Source organism: Vanellus vanellus (assembly GCF_965231255.1).
Source record: "Vanellus vanellus genome assembly, chromosome: 5".
NCBI classification, from domain to species: domain Eukaryota; kingdom Metazoa; phylum Chordata; class Aves; order Charadriiformes; family Charadriidae; genus Vanellus; species Vanellus vanellus.
The window spans coordinates 53,453,894-53,471,779 of NC_138910.1; the positions used below are offsets into that span (position 1 = coordinate 53,453,894).

The 17,886-nt window shown below is 37.4% G+C and overlaps 1 protein-coding gene across 3 annotated transcripts in view; it reads left to right on the plus strand.

The window, feature by feature from the left end:
- DNM3 (dynamin 3) overlaps positions 1-17,886 on the plus strand; it is a gene marked incomplete at both ends in the record, with an annotated part of 193,276 nt that overhangs the window by 33,015 nt on the left and 142,375 nt on the right. For 2 of the 3 annotated variants that reach the window (XM_082484692.1, XM_082484690.1), the window contains 7 exons: positions 2,968-3,103; positions 4,445-4,524; positions 5,989-6,127; positions 8,770-8,856; positions 11,323-11,393; positions 15,029-15,077; positions 16,722-16,751. In XM_082484692.1, the coding sequence (XP_082340818.1) occupies positions 2,968-3,103; positions 4,445-4,524; positions 5,989-6,127; positions 8,770-8,856; positions 11,323-11,393; positions 15,029-15,077; positions 16,722-16,751 (592 nt within the window). The remainder of the gene's footprint in view (positions 1-2,967; positions 3,104-4,444; positions 4,525-5,988; positions 6,128-8,769; positions 8,857-11,322; positions 11,394-15,028; positions 15,078-16,721; positions 16,752-17,886) is intronic. The other variant, XM_082484691.1, reaches the window with a different exon arrangement.

Below are 17,886 nucleotides of genomic sequence, written 5' to 3' on the forward strand. Positions count from 1 at the left end.
TAGTCTTTTGTCCGCTTTTCCAGTCTGTATAGATTTGTTTTGCCCTTTTTTTTTTTTTCTTTCTAATGGGTTTAAATTTCAAGATTAGGATATGGTTAAGGATTCTATATGCAAGCTCCACAGAATTCCGTGGTTGATGTTCCAGAACATATTATTTACTCTACAATTTCAGCAGAGTTTTCCCTAAATTAATTTTAGTAATCCTAGAAAAGAGAAAAAGCAAAACAGGAAAAGGTGCAAAAATGGGCAGCATAGATGATCAAAGGTAAGAAACTGCTTCCGATTGTATAGACACATTCTTCAGCCTGCCAAAAAGATGACTTCAAACAAGGGAAGGAGATTGTGTTAGAAGTCTGTAAGATGAGGAGTCTGAAAGGAGAATAGGGAAAGTTTCTTTTTCCAATATAAAAACTTGCCTATCCAAAAGAACTTGAAGATGGCAAGATCAAAATTAATCATAGATAGTAGTCCTTCATGTGATCTGCACCTAAGGTGCAGAGCTCTTTGCTGCAGGAGCCAACATTAGAAATTCGTGTGCTTTCAGAAAGCAGCTATAGGCAAATTTTTGGGACGGGGAAGACATTTAAGGTTAGCAAGTACAAGGACAAATTCATGCTGTATGGAATCCACGAACAATTGCAACAATTTCTGGAGCTATGTTATTTTGTAGTTCTGAAAGCTTTTGCACTGCTGAAGCTACTGTCCAGTTTGGGTCTCATCCACAAGATAAGTCTGTCTGATGGGACTTTGATAACACTGTTGTAAAATGATGGAAGAGAGATGAGTGTTCATCTGACTTTGAATCAAGTGGAAGTGGAATCAGAGCCCTTCCTTTATTGTGGTTTTAGCACGAAGGAAAAAGGGTAATGCTGACTTTTCGGGTTGAAGCCCACATAGCACCCACTGCTTTGCTTCATGCAGTTTCCTTACTTGATCTGTTTCCAGTGATGCTTGATACTCAGTATTGTGTACATTTTCACCTGAAAGGTCTGCCATTTTTTCTCTTTTTTTTTTTTTTTTTTTTTTAATTATAGCCCTCTGCAGCCACTTCTAAGTTCATATGCAATTAAAATTTACCTCTTAGAAGAGGAAGCATCTGAAGGAAGAAAAAGAGAGATGTAAAATGTACCTAGCTCTTCTCTCTCATATGACTGTTGTCACATTCCTACTCTGACCAATTTCAAAAGTTTTCAGCCTTCTTGGTTCTCTGGGATAGATGGTAATAGCACTGGATTGTGAAAATGCACAAGTTTGGGGCAGGATTCATTCTCTAACTGAAAGTCTGGAATTCGGAAGGGAAAATGGTCACCTGAACTAGAGAGGCTTTCTTGAGCCAGCTAAAGACTCTGCTTTACTCCTTGTTTTTGTACTAACTGTGTCCAAAATATGTCTGTCCCTCATGACTTCACTTCAGACGTTTTGGTTGCAAAAACAGAGGGACATCACCTTTGACTCTTTCATGACAGTGCAACACAGGTGGTCCTTTTTTCCTGTATATTTGGTGACTTAACTGCTAGAAACACATATATGAAGTGGTGTGAATTGTTAGGTGCTGCTCTTATCTCATGCTCTACAATTGTAACATGTTCTAAAGGAAAAAGAATTGAATTTCATTTCAGCCTAAGTCATCCTACTTGAAACTTCTTTGCATAGTTCTTTCTAATTCCTCCATTACAAGTAGATGCTATAGGAGAAATTAACTTCTTTTGTCAGTAAAAATGCTCCTTGCTTTCCCTTTTTCTTTTGGGGTGTGGAAAGTAACATAACTAGAACCCTTTCTGCCGATTCTCAAGAACGAGTTCCTTAATGTATATAAGACAAAAAACCAAACCTGCCTCACCTTACCCCATAAGATGGTCCTAAGTTTCTGCAATCCTATTCAAAAATTGAGTCTGAGGCTCTACACTTAGACTCCTTCTATAATTCTGTTAACCTGGCCATATCGGTATCTAAGGTTTATGTACACTTGATATGCAATGTTACTTTTTGGCAGAATCTGTCATTTCAAATTTTATGACCAAATGCCTGTACTTAAAAAAGAAAAAAAAAAAAAAATTGAGCTATCCATGAATCTTCTGTAACTGGAGGAATTCTCATGCATGTTCTTCTAAATGCTTCTGCTGCAGAAGTCCAAGTACAACTATATAAGCTGGAGCTTGTGATATTGACAGCTGCCATATTGACGTGTTAGTACTGCTTCTTGGGCTAGCTTGTTGGTATGGGAAAATAAGTTCCTTAGCAATCTCTTCCAAATTCTCCAGCACTGGATCAGCTTAGTGGCTTGATTCCCATCATGCTATTGGACTGTATGTTTTTGAAAGATATTAGAAAGATCGAAGGGTCATTGTGGAGAAGTAAGCTCTCTGCAAATGGTACCTCTTGCCATAAGATTGGAGATTTTTGCTTGTGGTGGTCTGTCCCATTGGGCTCTGCAATTTCTGTAACAGCATCCAAATATGGATGTGCTTTTCTATTCAAATACAGTAAGTATTATAATTTAAACACCAGGACTTTTATTTACTTATCCTACTAAAAAGACTGCTATCACTTTTTCTTCTTCTAAAAAAAATTAAAAATTTATGTAATAAATAATGGTAGCATTTACAATTTTGTAATCATTGATGAAACACAAATGTAGCCTGGTACCCTTCTGTATTTGTAGCTGACTTTAATATACACATTAATAAACAGTATTTTTTTTTTAAATAAAATATTTGTGAAGAAAGAAAATAATATGCTGAGCTATGCCCTGCGAGAGAGAAGGACTGTAGGGGATTGTGTGTAGGTATGGATTTTACGGATTGGCAGCTTGGCTGAATGAATTGTTGTTATAGATACTTTTGTCAATTACTAAACATGTTTTATTAGGCACTAGTAGTTACATAGTACTGAAGTAAGAGTTGGTAGCTGACATGCTTAAATGATTGTGGTTTTTTTTTTTTTTTTCTCCCCTGCTTTGAAATTTAGGATGGTACAACAGTTTTCAGTGGACTTTGAAAAAAGAATCGAAGGATCAGGAGATCAGGTTGATACACTAGAACTTTCAGGAGGTGCCAAAATCAATCGTATTTTCCATGAACGTTTTCCTTTTGAACTAGTGAAGGTATTTATCCATCTTGGTGGTGTGCTTTGTGTTTGATTTATGTATTCTTATGTTCATACTGATAGTAGTAAAGCCAAGATAAGGTCTGATTGAAAGAACATGCTCTTAACTGTGGAAGAAATTACATGAGGTTTTAATGAGACATTTGGCTTAATTTCTCGTTTTGGATACTGAGACATGCTAAGAAATCTGAAACATCAGAGTTAGAATGTAATTATAGTCTCAGTTTTTACTATTTTCCATGCTTTTTTATTGTTTTATCACAAATGTCATCTTCCTTCTGGTTAAATGGAGTAGGCAAACAACTGCAGTTGGTAGATTTAAGTTGTTGTGTTCAAGTACCTAGTATCTATTAAAATTAGAGTTATGGAAAAATAGCTGCTTTCTGTGTTTTCTACTTCCTGTATTCAATGCGTTAAACCAAAGCCAGCTTTCAGTCCTACACTTTCATAGTGGGAGGTGGAGCAGAAGCAAATTTGGTGTTTTGAGATAACATTTCTCCTGTTGATGCATCTCTTCTTGCCTACCATCCTTTGGGTAACAGAGTAAACAAAGGTCCAGTGGAGTGTGAACTAAGGAAACCTAGTTTCCTATGAATTTGTGTTACATATTCTTTGATTTTTTTTCTTTCACTTCAATGACTTCAGCTTCCCTGCACCGATAACTCTACTGTATCTCCAGCCCCCATTCCTTTACACTTTTCCTAAGCTTCCTTTCTGTTTTACATTCAACTGCATTGACATCCCCTAATTTTCAGTTGGGTAAGAGCCAGGCAGAGTTGTGGCTGGTTCCAGGGTTTAAATGTGGTAGGTCAACTAGCAGTCCAACAGAACAGATGACAGTTGGGCTTAGGTAATGAACCTTTCATTTGTGACAAAACTAACTTCTCTCCAGCTAGCTGGCTTTCAAGAAACTTAAAGAAAGCTTTATAACTTCATAACTGAGACCACTCCTCTCTAAAATTTGGTTGACAAACAGTTGAATGGGAAGGGGAGGATAAACAGACCATAATCACAGCAGTTGCATGGCTTAGGAAACCAGGCTTAAAAAAAAGTTGTTTCTTCCAAATCCTGTTTCTTGCTTACTCTGTCAACTCTGCAAAGTCGTTCCAGCTGTTGGTATATATGGAATGGAAGGGTGCATAATTATCAACAATCCTTAGTGCTACCTGAAGCCTTAGTGTTAAAATGTTTAAAATACTTGTGCTTTGTTTAGTGTAATTAGAAATTAGTATTTTGCCAGATGAACTTGCCTATCTTCCAGTTATATTGGGAGGGGTAAGATTTTCTGTTTTATTAAAAACTTCCCCTAACGTGATCTCACATGCAATTCTTCCTCTAGATGGAATTCAATGAGAAGGAACTCCGGAGAGAAATAAGTTATGCAATCAAGAACATACATGGTATCAGGCAAGTGCTCCCGTGTTTTCAAGCGCAGTCACATTATAGACGGTGTGGTCTTTTTAACCTGTGAACACAATGGCTATTGGCTTCTAGACTACCTTACTAACACACTGCTCCTGGTGGCTGATTTTCTTTTTCTTCATCTCCTTTACAATTCTATTTTTTCAGGTAGCTATTTTGGGCCAAACAGTTGGTTTGCCCAAAGAAGTTTAATTTACTGGGAAATACCGGAAAATTATTTTACAGAGAAAATCAATGACTTTTTTTCTGGTAGTATCTGCAGTTCTGTTAAGCCTGTATTTCTGAAAAGTCATAAGTTTTAGAGGGAAAACTTCTGTCTTAATATGGAAAAAACCTTTCAGGTTGTGTTGTGGCAGACTCCTTGCACTATCTTACTCCCCTTTATTCTCAACTATTTCTTGAAATGACCGATTTACAAATGAGTTGGCTGACGTTTCACTTTGTAGATATGTCTGCAGTATATTATTAGATTCGGGAAGAGGAGGTATTTGTTTTTTTTTTTTTTTGCTTTGGAATCACCTAATTATCTCACTTTGGAATGATCAGTCTGTTATGGAGGGACACTTAATCAGATGCATACCCATTTTTTGTTCTTTTGACAATAGAACAGATTCCAAAAAGCTTGGATTCTTATGTGGTGTGGTGTTTTTTTTTCTTTTTTTTTTCTTTTTTTCCCCCTCCTTCTACCCACTTGTGGGTACGTAATATCTTTTGAAAGCATTGCTTGCAAGCTTTGTTGTTGTTGGTGTTTTGGAAAATGTTCTTTGCAGTACTTGTATAGTCAGTTCTCAAATGATTAACTCCAGTAGCTGTGGTGCAGTACTTGAACTTTTCTGGCCTTATTGATGGGAAGGTCTTGATGAGCAATTTATGGGAGTGAACTGATAGTTTTGGGAATGTATTTATAGTTTGCTTTTTTATATAACTTATCTGCCAAGGTAGACTTTTGCGAGCAGTGTTTGAAAGACAAAGAAGGCCTATTTGTTTAGAACTGGTTCTGTGAGGTATCTGATTTATAGGTTCATATACCCTGCAGCGACCAACTTAGAAATTCTCCATATAGGACTCTGAGTAACAGAACCACGTTTCCTGTTGTGAGTGAAGAGGAAAGCGCAGCTACAGGATTCTTATGGGTTTGCTATACAAGTGATTGTGCATGGAGTGCTGCAGCTGCCTTTCATCCCTTTGTGCACTGCTGAAGAGGCTTTACTGCGTTATATCAGTACTTTTAGAGTTCTCACAGTCATCTTCAAGTTTCTACTTTTATATTCTTACTCACAATGACACTTTGTTTTTTAGAGAAAGGAGTAAATTTAGTTCTGTGGAAGCCTGTTTGTGTAGGGTTTGTTATTACTCAGCTGTAAGACTCTGAAAATGAAGATAGAAGCAAGTCAGTAAAAAAAAAAAACTTCCTTGCATGATGTTTTTATTACTGTCTTACATATTCTTTTATGTCCACAGAACAGGTTTGTTTACTCCAGATATGGCATTTGAAGCCATAGTTAAAAAACAGATAGTCAAGCTGAAAGGACCTTGCTTAAAAAGTGTGGATCTGGTGATGCAAGAGTTAATCAACACTGTCAAGAAGTGCACTAAAAAGGTAACTTGCAAATAGATCTGATAATGTAAGTATAATGTGATGGTATAGTAGATAATATAAAGCCTGTCTTGCATTTTATGGTGTTATAAGAGACTTCTGATCTAGTCGCTTGATGTACAGGGTAAGACCCTCTGAAATAATTGCAACTTCTGCAAAACTCTCAAAACAATGTAATGCTGGAAATGCTCATTTTTTTGATTCCTGTGTTTTGAATATTGTCATGGTTTGGGCCGGACTGGCCAGTGGGGTGAGCGACAGATGGTCTTCCCCACCTCTGTCTTCAAGGAGAAGAAGGAGAGAGAGAAGGAAACTTATGAGTTTAGAAGGAACTAAACCACTTTAATGAAAATATTAATAATGAAAATATTAATAATAAAATGAAAAGGAAATAATGAAATATATACAAAACCGTATCAAGCTCCCAGGATGACGATCACATCACCGGCTGGCACTGGGGAAGTCCCAGACTGGACTCAGTGACAGACGGGAACTGGATTCCGGATCTAGATTCAGGATTGGGATCAAAAGTAGAGTCGTCTTTGGACGCTGGCCATTGAAGAAAGAGAGAGCTGACCCTTTGATCCCTCAGCTTTTATATTCGGTATGAGGCAGATAAGATGGAATACCCTGTTGGTCAGTTTTGGGTCACCTGTCCTGTCCACTCCTCCCCCCAGGTGCAACCCCTCTACCTTTTTCTGCTTCTGAGCCTCTAATGGGGGCAAATAACAAAGTTAGCTGACCTTGGTTGTTAGAGCAATAAGTATAAGCAAAAGCCTCTCTACATACCATTCCTTGGTATCAACTATAAACATAGGGCTTATCACTCTGAGAGCGAACAGTGTCTGCACAATGTGCTGTTAATTTCAGTAGTTAGAAGAAGCTTAGCTAAAAAGTAAAATTACTGAACAGAAGATCGGTTCTGTTTTTACCTCAAACCAGGACAAATATATATACCCCTCATGACTGGAGTTTTGTTGAGTCAAGAGTTGCCCTCAGTTTCCTCTTTAAAACCATGTTTTCATTGGTACTGAAAATGGAACATAGACAGCAATTCCACACATGTGTAAAAGCAAAAAAAAATAATTGTACTTTAAACTTTTCCAATGCTAAGAAGAAGAAACAGTGAAACTTTTCTAGAGCAAAGGCCTCAAATGTGTTCAGATGTCTATTAAGGTGATAAAAATGCTCTTTCTATATATAAACTTTAATGGGTAGCACTACAGTTCTTTGCAACATAGTGGGTCCACAGCTTCTGCCATGCTTTTTTCATACATAACCCCAAAACATCTGATCTCCAGCTCTCAAGAAGGTAGAAGTGGAAAGCTGGAAAGATTTTTGTCTCCCTTGTATTTGTACATCCTTACATTAGTGTTCACAATGAGCTTGCTGCACAGAAATGTTGAACATTTAAGCGGAAAGAGCATTGAACTTCCTGATGTGAAAGTTGCGTGCATCAATTGAACTTTTAGCTCAAGATGCTGAAGTGTAATCAATTAAGAAACACGTTCATCAAAACTAAACATAGCATTACCATGAGTATTTGGGAATGGTTTTCCTCAAGGTGGGTGCTTGAGTTGGTGTCTACTCTTAAAATCAAACCTCAGACTTCACCCGCCCCTAGCTGTAGTTAAGGAATCTCGGCAGATATAATAATGTGAAGCTTTTCTTTCTCACACTTTTCACCTTCATAGGAAAGCTGTCACCTGTCAATACCATGACTCACTTGTCTGGAGCATTGCCAACTAGCAGTTGCTGACTTTCAGTTCTCTTTTCTCTCTGATTTTTCTATGAAGAACCCATTGACTCTTGTAGATTTCTAAGCTAACTGGCTACTTTTACTGTCTTGCCTTCTGTCCATCTGTCTTTCCCACTGTCTCAGAGTTCAAGGTACCCTAGTAGTAGCAAGTACAGGAGTGGTTCTGGGATGTCAGCACAGATATGCTGAAGTTGCTGAGAAATATCCTGTCATATCCTTTGCATTTTTCTGAATAATGTAATTTTTTTGCACCAATGAGCAGGTTAAAGGAGCTATTCCTTAAAACAGGAAAGGGTGACAGTCTTTTTGACAGAGATCATAGAGAAGCAGATCCACTGCAATATTTTGAGTGGAGTTTCCAGGATTTTTGCCTTTTGTCAAAGTTTGGAAGATGTGTCACTTGAATTAATTGTGCAGATTTTTTTTCCCGGTGCTATTGGCCAAATTTACTGTTGTGTTCTGCTGTTTACATTTTTAAGTATTGTTACTGAGATGTAAAGATGTTGCCACAAGGTGGAGCCTTCAAAGAACAAGAAACTTGGAAATTTTTTAAAACCCCACTCTGGAATTAGGCACAGTAGAAGACAGAGGCATAGAGAAACCTCATCGCAAGGTCGATAAGACACTTTGGACATGTGAGCCACAGTTTTTCATCAGTGTTCCACGGAGCAAAAACACAGAAACAATCCAAGGGTTTAGGTGTCTCCAGTTTGTCTGGAAAATGACCATTAAGAGCAAGTAAGGCTTGCTTTGTAGTGTAGTTAACTTTTAGCCCAAGCATTTATTATAATTGCTTTATTCCAAAGTGGAAAGCAAGAGACTCCTCTGTTTGTATTCTGCTGAAGCCACCCTGCGTATATAAATTGCTATTAATTTTGCTTTTCAGTTGGCAACATATCCAAGGTTGTGTGAGGAAACAGAAAGAATTGTTGCTAGCTATATTCGTGAAAGAGAAGAGAAGACCAAGGATCAGGTGAGAATAAATAGGAGGCCTAATGGTTTGGGGAAGTGTGTGGAGGAGGGAAGTTCTTATGTACAAAGTACAGTAAGGCAATGAAAAATTTTTCTTTTCTTTTTTTTCAGCAGGCTGCACATTTTAGAGGGGGAGAGAATTTGATCTTCTACCACTGAGCTTTGACAGGGGAGACTAGAATTATTACAGAAAATCCTAATCTGATCTTTCAAGATAAGGATTAGTGGTTTAAAGTAGTGTTGGCTTGTTCCTGTGCCACAGTGTGCCATCTTCTTAGCTGTGCCACAACAGCTGTTTGTGTGAAATCAATTATTGATTAAACAAGCTCACACAGAAATACCCAGCCTTTTTTTCTACTTTGTTTCCAAGTTTTTTTTTTTGTTTTTTTTTTTTTTTTTTAACATACTAATTCCATATTCAAATTACAGTGAGGCCCACAAGCGATTGTACTGGGACTCTTGTGGGAATGACAAGCCATGTAGTGGACGTGTGAGCTCTGGCAAGCATTGCTGTTTAAGTTCTGTGTTGCTGAGCAATAGCATCAGCATGCAGGCTGAGCTGAGCAACTTGACCTAGTCTGTCTCTGGCCAAGTGGACAGGCTTGCTGAGGTGCGTAGTGTAGAACCGCTGGAACTGACCCCCGGGGGCTATTGTGTGCTTTGAAAGGCAGTGTCTCAAATCTGGAAATTAATAAAGTAATTTCTCCTTTGGATTCTAAAATAAGCAAGAAAAAGATTTGTCCTGTTGCCTTTCTGAAAGGCAGGGATTGCTATCAAGTTGATAATTTTAGTTTGTGGTATTTTAAACTCAGAATTTGAAGTGTTTGTTAACCAGCACCATTCCAAGTTCATGGATGTACAGCTTTTCTGACCGTTGTTTTCCTTGAAGCTTAAAAAAAAAAATAGTTTCAGAGAAACTTCTTTCGAACATTCATCACCCAGCTAAGCCCTCTGTATCCAGGAAACTTCAAAGCTTAGATTACATGTGAGTAAATCTGCTGGATATGGAAATAGGAATTATTGTCTGGAGTGTGCAGAGTGTGACAACAGAAATATTTGGGGAAGAAGTGCTAGGCAGAGCTCCTAAGTTGTTCTGGGCTCCTGGCTTTCCAGTTCTGTCCCTGTGCAAGCTAGGGAGCTGTGCACCATGTCCTGCTTCTTTGCCTTTAATCTGTGCTGTGAATATAGTCTTAAAAATAATTTTTAAAAAATTGTATTTGCTGGGCTGGTACTTGCAGGGAATTCTAGTTAGCACACTCAGTTATTTCAAAATTTGGAAGAAGATACAAGTTACTTAGAATAATTGAGTCGTCTTTCTTATTATTCCATTCTTCATTGTGTGCACATACCTGGCAATTTCCCAGAACAAAGTACAAAATACCAAATTTCTGTAAATGCTAAGCATTGGTCAAATAGGTTATTGTCACATATTCACATCATTACTTGTGCTGTTAGCAGTTATCGTTAATAAATCAAAACATTAGTGAGGATATTTTCAGAGGTAAGAGCTAGACCCAAATCCCCACTATCTTTTGCTCTGAGTAAGGCACTTAAAATCTTCTGGAAATTCTGAAGAATTTGGGAGTGATGCTGTGTTTGAGGAGCTGTACAGAAATAACTGTACACTTTGAGGAGATTAAATGCTACCATTTCGTAGCAATAGGTTTCTTCCTTGCTCTGTGCTGATACATGGAAGTCTGAAAAGGTGGGGGGGAAAGTGCAGTTTCATGCATGTTCAAGAAGCTGTTCAAGGGTGGGAATAAGCTTTCTCTAATACCTTCGTGAGTTCTTTGCCGAGTTAGATTTTCAGGTTTGAATCAAATTCTGTCTCTGGGCTATTGAAGGCCTGGCAAGTGATAAGTACAAAAACCATTAATTCTGTTATTTCATTGACTAGCCTATCTCTCAAGCCAGATATATGCACCAGAATGGCTGGCTGGTACCTGGACTGTACGTTTTCTGGAACAGGGCTAGCTTACCTGTCACTTCTTTGTGTAGTACCTAAAGAAAATTTAGGTTTAAGGTTTGGGTTCCTTTGCTGGCTTGGCTGGAATGCTACAAATAAAAGAATTTTGCTTAACTTGCAAAATGTGGAGGTAGAATCTATGTTATATATTATGTGATATATTATTAAATGCTCTCTGGCCATGTATGATTGATATTTGTAAAGTGGACAAGGGCCAAGATAGTAAAAAAAAAAATGAGATCTGTTGGAAAAAAAAAAATAGGAAGAGGGAATAGCTCTTCAGTGGTCTAGCTTATTAAACAAGCACGCGAACAAAAGTGGTGGGATTTAGAAAATATTGTTGCTTTTGGCTTGAACAAGTATGAAAGGGATATTAAATAGTGCAGAAAACTCAAAAGTTCTGTTCTTTTCTCCCATCCTTTTCCTCAATCTCTCTCCTCTACCTTACCCATCTCTTTTTTTTTTTTTTTTTTTTTTTTTCTCTTCTGTCTCCCCTAATAGGTGCTGCTGCTGATTGATATCCAGGTTTCTTACATCAACACCAACCATGAAGACTTCATTGGCTTTGCAAAGTATGTATATTAAAGACTTTGTTATAAAGACATTGTCTTTTTTTTTTTTTTTAACACTAAGTTTGAAACACAAGTCCTGAAGTGTGGCAGTGAAGATGCATGCTGCAAAATCCCAAACATGCAGAAGCATGCTCTTTCTCAATATACATGGTATTAAACTCTGTACCACTTGTAGGCGATTCTTCATCCCAGTTCACAAGCCTGGCTTCACTGAAGCTGAAGATTATGTCTTGGTCCTGAATCATATTCGTCTCAGGAAGCAGCTTTGGCAAGCTGATGCCCTCACTGTATCCATTTTAGGACCACAGAAATGTATACTATTGGTGGTCTTTCCACATTGTTGCGAATGCATGTTTTGGGAGCTGTGATTCAGTGTGAAACAGTTTTGCTCAGAGTAGTGGATGTCACTGAATTATAAGTGTGCCTGCTGTTTGGCTGTAGAGAATAATAGTAGGAGAATGCCCTGCAGGGCCTGGTTTGACATTCTCCTTGCTTAATTGAAAAGGCTGTGAGAATATTCTGCAGAATGTTCTCTCTCAGCTTCCAGCAATTTGTGCCTCAGGGACTTCATACCAACATTTTGACACGAGTAAAAGCATTAAAGATGTCTTCACTCTTTGAAGAATAAATGTTCCTTCAGTCATATTCATGCCATATTTGCCATAACAGTGTTTGGAATCACAACAGGTTTCATCCATGTGGGATGCTGGCAACAAAGTTTGGCACCACAGTACGTATTATACTATGGCCTATTCTAGTTAGCTCTGTAAAGGAAGGTCTACATCTTTGGCAGTATGCCTTGAAGGTTTAAAACATGGAATTCAGTAAACTGAGAGGGGGGAAGGCAAAGCCAGGCATTATTTATGCGTTTGGTTTGAACAACTTTCTCTAGAATTGTTTGCATGTCTTATATATCTTTATCAGTTCTCTTGACAAATGACAGGATGTTGTAGGAATGGTAGCTGGCCTTCTAGAGGTCAAGATAACAACCTGCCTGCTATTTACTTCTCTTCATCCTTTTCTGACAGGAAAAAGCCTGCTAAAAACACTCCATATATATTCATGGTGTGTGTTGTGACCTTGGGAAGTCACATAGTCCAACCTCTTGCTCAGAGGAGGGTCAATGCTGAGTTCAGACCAGGTTACTCAGGGCTTTGTCCAATCAGATCTGGAAAACTTCTAAAACTGGAGATTCTCCAGCCTCTCTATGCAGCCTGTTTCAATGCTTGCCTCTCCTCCTGTGAAAAGACTTTTCCTTTTGTCAAGTTGGAACCTTCCATGTTTTACAGTCTTAGATTCAGGAGCTATATCTGGAGCTATTTTGTTATGTCTCCCCCCTGGAAAATTCCCCCTCGTGGGTGGTGCTGCCAGGGCCTGTAGTTCAGTCCATGGTTCTCACTGCTGTGTCTTTTCCAAGGAGTTGCAATGCCCAAGTTCAATTTATTGGGAAAGCTGCCTCTTCTTTTGCTAGTTGAGATCTAGAAATCCACAGCTGCTGTACGCAGGGTATAAGCAGATAACAAATGGCTCTTCGCTTCAGTTCACTGATAAGTTTAAGCAAGTGGTTTCTATAGGTTGAATCTGATGGGAAGGGAAGTATCTTTGTTGACTTGTGCTCAACTGGAAGAGAAAACTTGCATAACTAAGAACAATTTAAAATGTAAAATTAATTTATGGGCTAAACAGTAGCAAATACACATTTTAAACTGTAATCATACTATTGTTATAGCAATTATGTTAGAACTGGAAAATGAAATAATTTTTGGGTAGCATATAAACTTCTGTAGTATCTAAACATCCTGGACTGTAGGTTCCCCAGCTTCCCTACTGTTTCCTTTGTTTTGCTGAGTCTTCTAGCCAGTTGTCTCATATGACCCCAGTGTTTTGTTAAGTGTAAGTCCTGTGAGTCTTGTTCATAGGAATGAGAGCACAAGACATTTCAAACTACCTTGCAGCATTGCAGGGCATAAGGCAGGTACAGTGCAATGTGAATTGACTTGAGAAGGATTTAAGAATGCCGATTTTTAGAACAACTTTGCATAGTTATGAAATTGTGAAATCTTAGAATATTAATGTTTGTCTCATTTAGCAGAACGGGTGATAAAGTGTTGGGATTGGGTTTGTTTCCAGTTGCTGTAACTTGGACATAGCTACATGCTTCAATCTACATAAAGAGTAATTTGTAGTTGGAACAGTAAATAGAGGACCAATTGCTGGGCTATTTCTAAAAGGCTTGGGTTTCTTAGTGTGATGTTAGTGGTCTAATTAACTTTCCTAAGGCGACAAAAAAAAAAATAAAAAAACAAACCCAAACCAAACCAAATGAATGGCAATTAGGTTTCCTAAAGCCATCTCATATGTGTATCTCAAACAACAGATTGAAATTGGTGAGGGGTTAGTGTTGTGTTTTATGTGTGCATGCTATTTAATCATAATTTATGCACCAAAGCTTATGCAACTCAGATGATGCACCAGAGGCATGCAGTGTTATTTGGTTGAAAGGATCTGGATGATTGAGAGCTAAGCCCATGGAATAAACAACCTTGTGGGTCTTCTCATGGACAGCACGTGGACTGCTGGTTTGATAGAGTGCTGTCTAACAGGCAGGATCAGAATTGGGACAAGGCTGAGTTTGGTGCTTCAGCAATTCTTTGGAACAGCAGCTGTGTACAAAACAGTTGCAGGATTGGCCCGCAGGCTGTGACCCAAGCATATCTTTCTTACTCTTTCAGAGCAGTGTTTGTAGTTGATCTAATACGTATGCTTCTTTCTTCAGTTTATCAATGCCTGCCGAAATTGTATAATCTAATCCAAGCAAAACTTCCTGTCACCAGTGGCTGCTCTGGTAGTCAAGTAGCCAAAGCCTGTTGGTTGAACAATTTTTTCCTCTTTCCAGCCATATTTGAATTTTGTGGCCTAACACTTACAAACCACCACATAATGCAAATGCTTTTAGAATTGATGGCAACTTGTATGTTTTTGAGACAGGAGTGTGTTTTGTTTCAGGAACTGGGATTACCAGAGTTCAAGAATTGAGCAAAATATTTAAAATATGTTTTAATTTCAAATATGCTTTATTCTTATAAGATTCCAGCTTTTTTGAACCAGCTTTGTGATGGCTTCCTCCATTAGTTATATTTACACCCTCAAAGTTCATATAAATATTAGAATAATATCCAAAACAAACTGTCAAGACAAAGCTATTAAGGAGCCTCCAGCAGGGGAGGATTTTGTTGTATTGCACTAAATAACAGAAATGGCTTGCTTTTTGTCTCTCTTGAATATTTATAGAGGCTAATGTTTCCAAAGTGACCCGCGTGGGCCATAATTTCTCTGTGCTTTTAGTAACATTTACCAATCCAAGTAGGATGTTGTTACAAAGGAGATGGTTAGTCTGCTGTCTGCTGTGCATGTCCCTTCTGTCCTAAGTAGGCAAATATAAGCACACATTCCTATACTGTAAGGAAAAAGCAATTGAAATGTGCACATATATGCAATGATTTTGCTGTGTTTCTTTTGTTACTTTAGATTTCTGTGCTGGACTCAGAAGTAACTATTACTGCTAAAATCTATCCCTCAGGAACTGGCTTAGCTTGAGTTTCTTCAGTATAACTCTTTTCCTCTGCTTTCCTTAGTGCCCAACAAAGAAGCAGTCAGGTTAACAAAAGTGCAGTGGGAAATCAGGTAGGCACCTAACAGAGAATGGATAACAGCATGTGCAAGTTAATCTAAGCTGTTTGGTTTTCTTGGCTGTGTTTATTTGTTGTAAGTTTATCATTTACTTTTTCTGCTTCAAACATATGTAAAATGCATCATCATCACCACCTTGTTTTACTGAATTTTTTTGAGCCACGTGACTTTCATTGTTATCATTTATTTTTAATATCTCTGCTACTGCTTGCACTGCTGGTTAGTGTTTTCCCTCCCATGCCATTTAGTGCATTGAATCTTTCATGTTACACATCAATGTATTTTGTCATTAACTGTAAACTTGTGAATTTCAGAATCCAAAACACTGGTAAGTACTTGCTTGAGTGTGCTTTTGTTATAGTTGTTTTACTAGTTCTTACATGTTCACAGCTTAATAGCAGTGAAGGGGTAATTCAGCAAGAAAAAGCAGATTTGCCTTTACCTCTTCCAAAAACTTTCAGCTGACTTTACAAAGATGTTGGCTGTGTACCATAGTCCTCTCTCAAAGTAAACAAAGAATAACTGGTTGATGGTCTCAGTTTAATTAGCATTTTCACTGAGATTCATCAATGGAATTACTTGTTTGTTTCTTTTTATCACATAAGAATATGGGATTGATTCTGCAAGATGCTAAGTGCTCCTGAGCTTTGCTTCTTTCTTTGCTTTTGTGTGGGCCAGGGGTGTTCACTACTTCATGGAATCAGTCCTGTTTTTTATATGAGATGAAAATAATGAAAATGTTGCAACTTTGAGGGTTTCTGCTCACTTTGAGGGTTTTGCAAAGTCTTAAAGAGAGAAAATATTATGGAATTGGTACATAGTTCAAAAGGATATAAAAAATTATAGTAAAAATAAGACAGTGAAATTTTGAATAAATAATTACCCAAATTTAATGTCTTCCTATGTTTTCATGTGCAATTTGGTCCAAGAATGCTCAGGAGTGAAAGGTCAAGGTTTTCACATGTGACCACTGAGTTTAGATCCCTCAGGTGATAAACCCGAGGCTTCAGAAAGTCTCCTATTCTGCTGTTGTAGATGAGAGTTCTAGCTTTTTTGCAAACTTAGTTGTCGTCTTAGGGATAGAAATCCAACCTCTTCCACAAAGAAAATGCTAGTTAATTTTGAGAAGTTAGTTAAAATAATCCATTAACTTCTTGGATGTGATGGTCCCCCAGAACCTGACCAGCGTGAGTGGCATTTTTGATGTAATATACAGTTTGGACTAAAATGAAAAAAGTTGAAAGGTCTAAACAACTGAAACGGCTTCAAAGACTTGTCTCTTTCCTCTGAGGAGAGATTTCCTTCTTATCTAGCTGTGCCGGAACATGTGTCAAACACAGCAACCATCATCACTTTGGAGTGTCCCATAAAAGGAAAATTGACCAATTATCTGACTCTTCAAAAATATACAGATAAAATGAATGATTTTTTAACTAAGTGATTGTTCTCTCTCTAAAGAAGTGGAGAAAAAGCTTGGCATTAAATGTTGAAACTAGGTTACTTTTGGTATAAAGGACTTTGCTGAACCTTTTATTTTAAATATAATAAACAGATGTTTGTAAATTAATTGTTTGGAGTTGAAAGGAATGAGAAAATGTTTCTGAAATAAAACTTCATTTTTGCAATTTGCTATTTCAGGGAACCAATCTACCGCCTTCAAGGCAAATTGTACGAGCTAAGTTCTGTAAGCTTTATTGTTGCTTTTCCATTTAGCTTCTCACAGGGCAAAGTTTGTCTCTAACTCATTGGTTTGTTGAATACTTGCTACTAAACTACTTAATGTTAAACTGTCTTGTCTGTAACATTTTCTCAACAAAGTATAATTGCAGTTCATCACTTAACTGCTACTAACCTGCTGTTACAAGTATGAACTAGTATAAGTTAATGTTTTAGAAAACTTTTGCATAAAATTAATATTTTAGAATTTACTGAGTTTCTCAAACTAAAATGACTAATTGATGTTTGTTTTATTATATAACTGGAAAGCAGTATTTATCTGTTGTAAGTGCCTCTATTCATAGGAAACCTCTTTTTGAAAGGTGGGCAAATAAATTTCTGGTGATTGAAAGGAAATATTAGCTACTGTTTAAATGAACATGCTGTTTATGGGTACAGGTACTGTTACTGGTATTTTGTTTATATAAAGGAATTACTTCTGATAAAAAAGTGAGTTTTATTAATAAGACTTAGAAATACTTAAAGCCTTTTTAGCATTCTTTTCATAGCACCAGGAGGATCATCACGGACAGACTCCTTTCTAACCCTTCCACCTCATGAGTAAATAAATTTGTGAATGTCTTTAATATTACTAATTAGAATTAATTGTCTAAACAGCAGTTAATTTTATAACAAGTTACTCCTGGTTCAGAGATGGTTAGGTGTAAGAAGTAAATCTCTGTATCGTGTGCATTCTTGGTAATATCTATGATGAAAACACATTTTTCCAGTTTGTTGCCACATCATCAAATTATATTTGTTATCTTTTCAAACAAACTTAAACTAATGTTCAATAAAGGAAAAAGGACTAGGCAGCACTGATTCTAATAGCAGTTGAATTGAATCTTTTGGGAGATCAAGATCGTCAAGTTTTCCCATAATAGTGGGATACTCATTTACTTTTCTTTTTTGTAGCTTGCTTTGAACTGGAATGATGCAGATCACTATTAACTATTTCTATGTGTCTCAGAAATAAGATGAGTGCAGCAGTATTGCATTTTTGAAAGAAATGTAATGCAAATTCCTCTTAACATGTTTTTGCTCCTTTTTCCTCTACTACTAATTTATACTCTCACGCTTAATCTTT